General features: G+C 37.9%; 1 protein-coding gene across 3 annotated transcripts in view; it reads right to left on the bottom strand.

The window, feature by feature from the left end:
* Positions 1-13,332, bottom strand: part of FBXW2 (F-box and WD repeat domain containing 2) — a 28,589-nt gene that overhangs the window by 13,825 nt on the left and 1,432 nt on the right. For 2 of the 3 annotated variants that reach the window (XM_082694521.1, XM_082694522.1), the window contains exons 3-5: positions 9,370-9,787; positions 2,340-2,534; positions 142-275 (exon numbers count right to left, since the gene is read on the bottom strand). In XM_082694521.1, coding sequence (XP_082550647.1) covers positions 142-275; positions 2,340-2,534; positions 9,370-9,472 — 432 coding nt within the window. In that variant the 5' untranslated portion in view covers positions 9,473-9,787. Of the gene's footprint in view, positions 1-141; positions 276-2,339; positions 2,535-9,369; positions 9,880-13,332 lie in introns of all 3 variants that reach the window. The other variant, XM_082694520.1, reaches the window with a different exon arrangement.

Here is a 13,332-nt window from a genome sequence, read left to right on the forward strand (position 1 = left end):
TGCATTGTGGATACATCTGTTCCATTTTAGGGCTCACCTACCAATTAACAAGACAGCACCTACCATCCTCCACCCCATCCACAGCTCCCTCACCCCTACAAAACCTGATGTCAAGGAGAGTTCTTCTGTAAGTCTTCCTACCTTGGTGACCCATTCCGTGTGCCCGGTGAGTGTGTTCAGGCATGTCCCAGCAGATAGAGCCCATACTTTCACAGTGAAGTCTGCAGAGCCACTCACCAAGATATCCAGTTCATCATTGTAGTCAACGCTAAACACTAGTATATATAACATACACAAAGTTAAAACATGCCCCTGTGAGGGTCTTTTGTAACAGAGTTCAATCGTGTTCATTCTCCTTGCTGACCAACTGTGTAATTCTCAGCCAGAGATACTGTAAGAATGGCGCTATTCAACTAAGATTTTATGATAAAAAATATATTCATTTCAAAATTCTTGTTATTATTACAGCTTATTCTTCTAGGGATGGAGCATCCCTGGAATGACACAATCTCTTATCCTTGTACTAGCTTCGAAGTGAGAGGTAACACCAGTGCTGGAGATAACGGCATTCCCACTCAGCCTTGCCTGCCTGACACACCACAAAACCAATCCAGCTCATGCAGGGAAAAAACAACATAGGTGGCCCTATTCAGATTTGCCCTATTCTTCACAATGAGACAAAATGTCAAGAACAATACCCATGACCAAGAAAAGCCAGTGTAATGAGAAAAACAAAACACATAAGTATCTCAAAGGTGAGACTAAGCCCTTCTCTCCAACACTCTGAATTTCTTGAGGGGTGTACCCCCAGCACCTAAAACAGTGCCTGAGTATAGCAAATACTCAAACATTTGTTTTTAAATGCCTGCCAGACTCTAAAGGAACATTGGGGACCCAGAGATATACATTGGGCTTTTCCTTAAGGAACTCAGTCTAAGGGTAAAGGAGGAGTCCAAAAAATTTAAATGTTTACCTCTTGCTAGGGAAACACCAAGGAGAATGACTAACTCTGCCCAAGGGTATCAGAGAGGACTTCAGGGAGGAGGCGATATTGGAGATGGCCCTGAAGGATGAGTAGAGTTTATCAAGGAAAGAGAATATTGCAGGTAGAAGGAACAGCAAAGGCATGGAGTTAGGAAAAGCCATAGCAATGTCCAGGGAACAGCAAAGACGAAATTTTTTTAGAGCAGAGGTCGTGAAGTTGATCAGGTATAAAATCACCTGGAATGTACATATGGAACGGTATACTCAATTTAATATATACCATGCTAAATCATGTATCTTCCAATATTAATTTCTGTAATAAGCAAGTGGTAACAAATTGAGGGAAAATGTTTAAGATGACAAACAAAAATAGGGAAAAAATTGTTTTCAGCAAAATAGCTAGGTTCACTTCAAAGTATTACTGAGCACCAGACACAATAAAAGGAACTCAGGACCTAAGGGTGAATAAGACAGGCAGGGTCCCTGTCCTTCTGGCATGTATAGCCTGGTGGGGAACTGGATTACCATACTCATTTGTATGGTAAGTGTTATGACAAAATTCAGGTTATTGGGAAACCTACAGTAGAAGGGAGTCCAAGAAGACTGCTCATAAAACGGGATGCTGAAGATCATAGACTATGACTCTCCAGGGCTGAGGCAGTGAGTAAATGGAGAAAAGGAAGAAGGGAGCTGATGCACAAGAAGATGGGAAACAGCTCAACAGGATTTCTGCACAAAGCTCCAAAATACAATGCAGCAGAGATTAGCAGCTCAGGTCTCAAGGCTATACTCAAATGACCAGTTTCTACACACTAGGCCACTATAAAACTACTAGGAATACTCAGGTATCTGTTTATCTTATCTCTAGACACTTGTTTATTTTAATCAATTGTCAACCAAGATCCAACTCAACATAGTATGTGTAGATTATACAATCTGAGAACTACTGTCACTCCAAAGGATTTTCAGCCCTGATTCTACAAACAGAGTAGACTGAATTTACAAGTGTAGGACTTGCTCAATTTGGAGGTAAGGAATCTGACAAAAGCAAAATGAACTGACTGTTCAACAAGGTATAAATGAAATACGTCAAGGAATACCACCCCCTCCCAGCACAAGGGTACACAGAAGAGTTTTGAAATACACCACGGAAAAGCAAAATTCAGGAAAAAATTCCAAATAGGAATGCCTTAAGTAAAGGGATTAATGGCTATGACTAAGAAATAATAGGAGGGAAAGGCAGGTTAAGTTAAAAAAACAAAAAGAAAACAAAACAGGATCACATTCTTGGCTCCTGGTTTTAAGGAATGAGAGGTTAAATTAACTGTAGAGATCCCTGAAAAAGGGCAACCCACCCGCCCCTGTGTGCCCCCGGAAGTGCTGGGTCCTGGCTCCGGAACTCCATTCCCAGCAGGCCACAGTGTTGTCAAAGGAGCCTGTCACAAGCTTCTGCTCATCAAATTTCACTGCTGCACAAGTGTGGGTCTGGATGCCATAAACACACTGTCCTGTGCTCACATCCCACAGTTTTGCAGACAAGTCATCTGACCCTTCAAGAGAAAAACAGGGAAGTTAGTAAGAAACCAAACACTAAAGAAGGAAAATCTATCCCCAAACCATGGTATTCTTCAAGCAGAACCTCCTGATCCCCTCTTCTAGCATTTCCACTTAATAGCTGAAAAAAGCAAAGCATGGGGAGGGTAATAACTCACTCAGGGTCACCAAAATGGTGTGAACAGCACAGGGACTAAATGCAGGCTTTCTGGTTTAGTCCTCTTTCCTTAATTTTCCAGGTGACAGAGGAGTACTAGACAAAGCATCCCTTGGGCTTGCACTTGCAAAATTTCATACACCTTTGACTATCACGAGCTTTCTGATTTGAGCCTGAAATGATGAGTATTACCTACGATTGCACGTATACATTTGTATGCCTACCCATGACCCAACAACTCTGAGCAAATAAAGAATGCTGAAGAGTAAACCTGTCTGCCGGAATATATTCTACCCTAAGATAAGTCAAAGATAAGCCACAGATCACAGGCTAACTTCTGCAAAAGCTAACTGCTATTTCCTTAAGCCATCCTGAAATCTGTAAAGGAACCTCTAAGAAAACCATGGATAAATTATTCCCACACATTCACAACTCAACAATTAGCCTATAAAGCGTCTCAAGATTCTGCAGAAAAAAAGTGAGTTTTATCTCCGCATCTGATCAAATTATACTGATCATGATGATAATTCAGGATTAGCTTTATGTTTAAAAGTCTAATGATTAAATCAGCCTCACAAACTTACCTTTATAACAAAAAAGTAGTAATAAGAATTGTTAAAGACATTTTGAAAATAAAAAAATACACTCACAAGGACACAGTATGCAGGAAAGCACTGAATCACTGGCTTTGGAAAAGATGAAATGACTAAATAAAACTGGCCACAATTCTACCTTTAAGGTTGGTAGAAAGCCACTGTTTCACACAATGAAAAAATAACACTTATGAAAAGGGTAGAGCATGAAATTCAACCTGGACAAACGCTAGGAGAACACACTGAAATGAAGACTATACTTGCTGTCACTCTAGGTATTTACAGACCCAGTTTCCTTTTTATAAAACTAGAGATGGGACGTGGTTGGTGCTCCTCAATAGTCATATGGGGCATCAGAATCATCTGGGGAGGGGCACTGGGCTGGCTCAGTAGGTAAAGCCTGAGACTCTTGATCTTGGGGTGTGGGTTCAAGCCCCATGTTGGGTGTACAGATTACTTAAAAATAAAATCTTTGGAAACAGCACTGTCCAACAGAAACAAAATACGAACCACAGAAGTAATTCAGATATGTAATTTAAAATTTTCTATTATTTACTTTAAAAAGTAAAAAATATATATAATTTCATTAGCCCAATGTATCAAAAATAAAATTTCAACACATAACCAATATAAAAAATAAAATATTTTATATTCTAAATCCATTGAGTATTTCCCATTTCACATCTCAGTTTGGACTAGTGCCATCTCAAGAGCTCAAAAGCCTTATGTGGCCTATAGCTACTATACTGGACAGTATATCTAGATAATCTCAATTATACAACACTTAAGAATGGTTAAAATGATAAATCTAAATGTTCCATAAATGTGTCTTAGGAAGTGGAATGACTGAATCCTCAATCTTATGTCTATTTTACCACAATTTGAAAGAAAACAAAAAAAAATCCTGATTGTTTAAATTAGTTTATATAGGAAAATATTCAGTTTTACACCCTAAAGAAGTATCAGAGAAAATTAGCTTGATGTCAGTCCCATTTTACAGAGCTGCAAGTCTACTCCGTTGGGCCTTCAGGAGCCACTATTCTCCTCTCCTATTTAATTTTTATTTCAACCTCCTCTGTGGACTCCCATTTGCTGCACTGACTAGCAGCAGGTCATCAATGATGCAACCCAGAGATGAAAGGGGACTAAATAAATGAAGACTATTTTTCATTATATGAAAGAAAAAACAAGCCCTCTCTACTCAGGAAAGATGATGAAAACAATACTTTGATATAAAAAAGCACAGGGATGGGTATGTAACAAAAAGGTAAGCAGAAAATGGAGCTGTAACTCAAATGGAGTAGTAAACTACCGGATCAAGTGAAGTTTAAATATTTAACTGGTAGAATCAGATCTCAGCTCTCAGCTGCCTCTTGGGGGCATTTGACTCTGATGACTAAAATGTCCTTGAAACTCTTCACCATTCTGGTTCTGTACCTCTTCCCCCTCTAACTACGCTCTTCAAGGATCCATCCTAGGCTATATTCTTCTTCCTCTCCAACTCCTTTTAAAAACCCCCTGTTCTAGCCATAGCCATGACGTGGCTAACCCCTCAACCTTTTGCTCTTGCCCTGAGCTACTCCCGAAGCTCTGATGTTGCATTCCAGATACCTATGGGAATCTCCACTCACATCCAACTACGTTAAGTTCATCCCAAATTTAATTCCCTCTATTCCTTCATTTTCTGTTCTTGTTACTAGCACCACCAACTTCCCAGGTGTATATATAGCTAGAAATCCCAGTTATTTTTTAAATTAACCCTTTCCTCGCCACATACTCAATCCATTCCAAAATCCTGTCAATTCCATTTTAATGGTGGCTCTTCCATTTAACTGCTCCTTTAAAAAATCTCTATCCTTACTGTTCTATATCTAAATCTATCTACTCTGACCTAAACTGCAACACGCTAATACTTTCAAATTTTTATTTATTTTTTAAATTTCTTTTCAGTGTTCCAGAATTCATTGTTTATGCACCACACCCAGTGCTCCATGCAATCCGTGCCCTCCATAATACCCACCACCAGGCTCACCCAACCTCCCACCCTCATCCCTCCAAAACCCTCAGATTGTTTTTCAGAGTCCACAGTCTCTCACTGTTCATCTCTACCCTAATACTTTAATTCAAAAACTCTAGTTCTGTTTACTCTTCCCTAAACCGCAATACTCTAATACTTTAATTTGGAAACTCTACATTTGTCAATGCCAGAGGTCTCAACAGAAGAAGTATCATCTCCTAAGGGAACATTTTAGAAATGTTTTTAGTGTTTTCAATTGTCACAATGATTTTGGGGCAGAGGGTAAGGGGCATTACTAGCCTCTGCCAGGCTAAGGCTGAAAATGCTAGACATCATGGACAGTACACGAAAAGAATTGTCTCGTATTTTGCATGACCTCTTAACGATTCTGCCCGATATTCCTAAGTAAAAAGCTTATCCTTAGTTGTCTGAGCCTCAGACCAGTTTTACAAAGCATGGAGTTTATTCTAAATTTTCAGAGTATACCAGGTAGATTGAGGAAAAATGTATTTTGCTTTCTTGGGGACTTTGCTAAGAGTTTTTTCACTGCTTGAGGTCATACCACTGATGGTACAAATACAACACACTGCACTTAGAGCCGTCATGTTCATGACAACAGTACATACACAGGTGCAAACATCTCATTACATTTCTGTCTTCTAGCACAGCTGGGCTTGAGCACAACATGTTTAATGTGTATTATTCTAAAATTACTATCTTTTTATTTCTGCTCTGGATCAGCATTTAGGTATTACATTAACTTTCTGAAATACGTGCCAGTAAGTTATTTCTATGAATTTTAGTTTAAGGTAAGATAATATTACAAAATATTATAAGAAGAGGACCTGGGTCTGATAGAAATAAGAAAAACTGGTCTACTTGAAGACAACTCTGATATTGGCCCTTTTTCAGCTCAGAAAACTTTCATATTTTTTTCTTCCTACTCACAGAAAACCGTCCAAACTCATGTTCCCAATATTTAAGGTTTTCATAATACACCTCAAGCCAATTCTTCAGCTTATATTCTAAGAATCTCACAGGGTGCCTACTTATATCCTAAGATCAGCTAAAATGAATGTTCTTTATTTTTCTCCTATAAGCTCCACACTTAGTCCTTTCCACACTTTTGCTAATGTTAATGCTGATCTTCCTACTGGAAAGCACTTATTCTCATCTCTCTAAAACCCGCCCACTTTCCAAGTGAAGGAAAGCACTGCTTCCTCTGAACAATTATATGATTTGTTCTCCTCATATAATTCAACTGTATCATTTGATAACACCTCTTTTATAGCTATTATTTTTCTTATTCAACTATAAGCCAAGGTAACACTACAGCAGCCTGCAGACTCAATATGACCCAACCAATATTTTTAAAATGTGAATGATACTTAAAAATCAGCACACTATAAAACAAACAAACAAACACACTAAAAAAAATCAGAATATTGCACAGAAATCTAGATCTGGGACTCTAAGTATCAGATCTGATCACTCTAACCTTAAATCCCATATGGCAATAATTCACTACAGTGGAGCAGCTGCTACCCTCTCTAAAAGGGCAAGTGCTTGCTCTTTCATAGTCTAGATGGAGACTTCTACCTAATCAGGGTACCTTCCTGATCCCACTGTGCACATTCTCTGAGCAAGAACTGTCCTAATTCATCCATGTATACTTCACATTGTCTTTCACATGGAAGTCATTTTATATATACCTACTGAATGGCACAAAGCACAACAGGTTCCTTTCTTACCATTTTAGAACTAAGCAGAAGGGTAACTACCTAATTCACTATGCTATGTTAATTTTTACTATCAGCCATCAATCTTTTTGGCAATACTATTTTATTGCTTGTTCAAGGGGCTAATCTTAAAATGTCAACTGTAAACTTATTGCCAAATTCAGAATTTCCCAATTCTACCACGGAGAAAACACGAGCTCTTCAGTAACAGCAGGGAACAAACACATGTATGATTGTGTAACAAATACTTCTCTCACTGGTTATGCTTCCAGGGATGCTGCTATTAGAAAAATTAAACTAATGCTTTGGATTATTTTCAAAAGACAGAGCAGAATTTTCAATATGCAAACCTGATGAATTTAATCAGAATAAAAAATACAAACTATAGACCCACATAGAAAACAACCTTAAAGTGCAGGGCTGGGTTCATAGTTATTGTAGATACTAACTTTCCAGGTAGTTAAAGAACTCAGTGAATGTTTCCCATTCACTTCTGCTTCAAATAACTAATGCAGCTTTACTACATTTCAAAAGTAAAGTTTGATGAGAGGTGTTTTTTTTTTTTTAAAAGCTCAATGTGGCTCTGAAAATGAGTCAACTCGCCAGTACTTACCTAAGTACAAATGAGCACAAATCTCAAAGGCAATACTGCATCTTAATCTTTAAAAACTACCTGCCATTGATTGATCCTAAGGCAAAAAGAATACAGAAAAGCTATCACCCCAATGGGAAAGTACATCAAAGTATAAAAGAACAGATGATGCCTTTCCAATAATCTGACTTATAAGACAGGGAATAACAAGAGCACGAATAGCTTTTGGATGACAAACGAAACCATGAAATGCCTTAAATTTAATGTTTATTTTATAAAACTGGCAAGGTATCTAGCATTCAGAGAATATATCACCACATGAGAAAATATATATCCTTGAGAAATTCTACATCTCAAAAATGTTAAAACTGAGTCTGGTGGAACTCTCAGAGAGAAGGAGGGTTATTTAAAACTTTGCTGTGGCCATGGCACCAATTCGATCTCTCTGGAAAGGACAGTAAGAGGAACTTTAAAATCATTCATATTCCTGGATCTGTGATTCTACTTTAAGGCTTCTGCCCCAAGGAAATAATTCAAGGGAAAAAAGTGCAAACAGAGATATTCATAAAAATAGAACCACCTAAATATGCATTAATGTTGAATTGGCCAAATAATGGTGACATATTTACACAAAGGAACAGTATATGCTATTTAAAAAGGCAAATATATACTTAGGTAAAACTCAAATGTCTATTAGAAATGATCTTGGGGAAAATAAATAAATAAAAGAAAAAATAAAAGAAACTATCTTGGGGGGTGCCTGGATAGCACAGTTGGTTAAGCATCTGACTCCTGAATTTTGGCTTTGGTTGTGACCTCAGGGCTGTGAGATTGAGCTCTGTGTCAGGCTCCATGCTCTGTGGAGTAAGCTTGAGATTCCCTCTCCCTCTTCCTGTATCCCTCCCTTTCTGCTCCCTGTCTCTCTCTCATAAATACTTAAAGGAAAGAAATTATCTTGAATGAAGAAAGAACACCAAGTATCCCTAAATATTATACACAATGAAAGTGAACAGACATTGGGATCATTGATAAGAACTACCTGGAATCATTCTAGACACTGCCTAAGAGTTATCTACAATGCCTATCAAAATGTATTGCCTAAAACATATGCATTGATTATAAGTAGAAGCACACGCCCATCATAATTAAGATATACATAATTCCAAATTTTAATGATTATTTTTGTTATATAGTTACTCAATTGCTTAGGGTTAAAATATCTAACTTCCATGTGTAAACTCGTCTAAGTCTTCTTAGAACCACAGGAATTTACAGCAAAAGAGAAATACTTCCCTTCCCATATTAAACAGACAGGGAAACAAACACACAAAGGTTAAGTAATTCTTCCAAGATGAGCTAACTACTTGCTAGATCTAGACACCAACTTTTCCATTGATTTTTCTCAAAAAATACTGCTGACAGAAAAAAAAATTTTAACCAATAGGAGAACCGTACATGGAAGGAAAAAGCACTGAAAAAAACAGTTACAGCTTCTTGAGTCACATCACATTTAAAAGAATGTCTGGAGCTTTCTTCTCATACAATTTTATAAAAATGATTTGCTTTCTAGAGGGAAAGAGGAATGGGTTAGGGATGGGGGAAGGGAGAATGCCACTACAGATATCTCATATAATTAATCTTGCCATTCTCAAGCCTAAGGAGTAATTTTTTTCTGGTTCTAAAATTATACCCTATGAAATACAAAACAACAAAACAGTTCCGAGGTCTCTTACCTGTACAGAGAAGTCCATCTTTATAGTAAAGTGCATACACTCTGGCACTGTGTCCAATTAATGATGAGGTCTCAAAGGCTTCATGGTCCTCCAGTTGCTTCATTCTCAAAATAGCCTTCAAATAAACCTTCTTCCAGTGCAAAGCGTCCTGAACAGAATCATCTATCTGCCAGCCCAAATTTTTACACGCAGTCTGCCACACCTCTGTACAGGCACTTATCACCTTATTCCACTGTTTAGAGACGAGGCAGCATGTGAGTAAAGTCTGAGGATCGAGCCATTTTAACAAATAAAAACTGAGCTCCAGGGGAAGGAGTTTGAGGAAGTCCCGCTTGAGGAGAGTCTCCAGGTTATTGGAGAGATGCCTGAGCTGGACTGCCCCACTCAGACTAATCAGGTGATCCAGAGTTTCATTTTTCTGCAAGTCCGTCAGAGAAAGAAATGTAACAGAAATGTTATCAAGCCATGTCTCAAAGTCCTTTCTCTCCATAAGGTTATGGAAAAATTTACCTGTGGCACATCAAAATATTGTATTAGTTCTGCTCAAAAAGACTCTTCAAGCAAGACTGCTAACAAATGAAAATTAGTGTAAAAAACTTGGCATTACAACTTTATGCTTAGTTACCACATTACAACTTTACAGTAAACATATTCCATCTGAAAATCTTCCATGCACACAGAGGAAAATACATACTGAGAAAACATACTTTAATAAATCATGATCTCTGAAACACAAGTCAGTGAGACTTATGTAGGTGTATGTGACTTGCTCCTTTTGAAGTCTAGCACATGCTACATGCATCTTCACAGTAAAAGATTTACAAAATGTTCATTATAAAATAGCTTTTTCTACGTAATATACTTCTCCCCACCCCACCACTCATCAAAACCTTCATAACACTGTTTACTTAATACACTCTATTTGGGTACTAAAATCACAAAAACAACCAGAAGGCAAGTCTCCTGAGCAGTAACTGGACATTTTAGTTATCATGCTAGGCACAGCCTGACCTGTTACCAAAATCACAAAACCAACTACTGGGTTTTCGATAGATGTTCAGACAAAAAGGTTTAGGGAAGAAACATAAGCAGATGTCTTAAGTTACAGGTATTCTGGCTCAGGTATTCTGGTTCTTCTACTTCTTTTATGGCACCGCCTGTTAGAACATGAATTACTAAAGGCCTTACATGGCCTTACCTAGTTTTTATAAGCCTCATATGAGCTGGTGACAACCCCTAACCATGTGCCACACACATGAGCAGTTAGGGTCAAGGAAGCCTCACAAATAAGTCAAATTAGTAATCCCGAAGCTTCACAAACACCAAGAAAACAAGAAGCATCATCTCTACTTTGCAGGGGAGAAAGTTAAAAGTCAGAGAAGGTAAGTGATTTGCCTACAGTCAACAGAGCTATTAAAATAGCATCAGAACAACCCGGAGGTCAGTGCTCTCACCATCCGTACTCTTCCAACCACACCAAGCTGTCTCTCTCTGATGACAGCCACAACCAGGAGAATCACAACCTGGTTATAAAATCTGGAGGCACCATGACTATCTGCTTATAGCACCTTCTCCTTTAGGAAAATGACAAATTGCTCCAGGACTAAATGGAACAGGAAAAAACCTTACAAATATACAGCATTACATACTGTCAAGGTGTCAATCCACTTTTGACAAAAGGGACTAAACTAATGAAAAGAAAACAAAAAATAAAGCAAACCCATAAAAACATCTTTCCCAAGGTTGGCTATATGTTGATAGATGTTGGTGCTGAATGATCAGTACACAGAGGTTTTTTAATTCTTTTTATTATTATATGTTTAAACATTTCCATAATTTAAAAAAAAAAAAACCTTCCTTCTATCTGATCATTTATTCTCCAACCAGATTGTCATACTAATTTTAAAAATTTATATCCAAATTAATGTGGAAGAGGAAAATGAATTCCTTCCCATATATGTCATCTAAGTCAAGTCTACGTCAAAAGCCAGATCTCATCTTCCAACTCTGTTCATGTAGGTCAGTAAAAATCATTTTCATTAATTTTCCAATATCAAATTTGGCAAGAATGTTATTGGACACTAAAGAGTAAAAGCAACCAAACCTTCCAATCATATTATCTCCTATCGAACAGTTTGATTTTGGGAACAGTGAATGAACTTTAAAATAATACTCCAGAATCCTCAGGGCTTGGGCTAGGCAGGACTTTTTAGTTCATGGATTTACTAGGCAGCCAAAAAATAATCAGTTCACCAAAAGTTTTATCAACAAAACAAGCTAACAAGCTTCCTCTTTCTGAATCTAAACAACATTCTATCTATAACATTTCTGGAAATTTTTTACTTTAAAAAAACCACTCATAGCAAGTCAAAACAATCCTTTTCTGTGGACACTCACAAAATGTCACAAAATCTAATTAATTAATACTGGCCAATTAAAAACATGTAACAAAACATCTACCCAGGAATAAGTGCAGAGGACTTCCTCTCTCATACCTACATACACAGAAGTATCCACACATCCATCACAGAAATGCTTATTTCTGCTTATAAGAAGCTGAATTACTATTTAAACGACTACAAGGCAAATTTATAATACCCATGAAAATGTTATCAGGTTTCCACCATTGACAAAAACTAAGACATCCTACAGAATGCCAAATTAATGTAGTCATGACACCACAGATTATGGGACAAACTTTCCAATGAGCACCTTTAAAAAACTCAGCCATGTCTGAGATTCAGATATTCTCTTTACCCCTAATAATTTTTTCCCCAACTCTGCACTATTACAAAACCAAACAAAACCCACCAGTTTTTACTTTTCAAACAAAAAAAATCAACTGACTTTGGAGGGAACTTTCTTAAGGTCACAGGTCTAAAATGAACCCTTTTGGAGAGCCTCTAGGAATATCATGTACTCCTGGCAGCACAAGGCCCAAACAGGACAACTTCAGGAAGAAGGATTTCAACTCAACAGGAGCTTTCCAATAATGTAAGGGCTGTCTCCAGAACGCTGTGCAATTCCCATTGCTGGGAAAGTCAAAGACAGTGGAAACAGAGGCAGAATGAGGTAAATGAAAATGCCCTGGAGTCAGTCAAATCTTTTACTGATTCAGCCACTTCCTATGGGATTATGGGCAACTCTGAGACCAACTTCTAAAACTTCAGTAATCTGTAAAATGGAAGCTATCACTCACTTTGAGAGTTATGAAAATCAGAAACCGGGCCAGAACATCCTTAACACACAGTCTGAAGTAACTCACATGGTATTTTTCATAGTTTTATCGCTATGAATACCTGCCAGGAAAGCTGGCAGTAGCCCTAAGGCTGGAAAACATAGGGCCACCAACATCCCTTTCGACCCTATGACCCTAATCATAAAATTTCCCTTAAAATGGCTTAAAATATATGGAGGAAAAATTCGAGAGCTCAAACTTACTGAGATTTAGTTTTATAATTAAGGGCAGTTATTGACTTGAGGCTAGAATTTCCCACTAGGTGCATTTTTGTCTCTACCCACACTTCATTGTGTCTTGCCCTCCCCTGCCCCCACTTCAGATTAAACATTAAACCTGCCCTTCTGCCCTCAATATTAACAATCACTAAGGCTCCGAAATGGGTGGCGTGATGAAGACACCTAAACTGGAAGATGGGAGGTCTAGGTTTGATCTCTAGTTCTGCCATTAGCTCTCTATGTTCCCTTAGGCAACTCTCATATTTGTACTGATTTAAAAGACTCAAGTACTACTCATAGACATTACCTCATTGGATTATCAGAACTTCATGGAAAGTATCAGTACTACTGCCCTTAACGAATAAAATGAGGAAATTTATGGCCTAAGAAGTGGAGTGACTTTCCCAGGGTCCCATAGGAAGCACCTTAACATCTTTCTCAGCCCCCACCCCCTCGAAACAAAACAAAACTATACCCCTAGGTTTTATTGGAGACAGCCATTCTAGA

Source organism: Mustela nivalis (assembly GCF_964662115.1).
Source record: "Mustela nivalis genome assembly, chromosome: 13".
Taxonomy (NCBI): Eukaryota; Metazoa; Chordata; class Mammalia; order Carnivora; family Mustelidae; genus Mustela; species Mustela nivalis.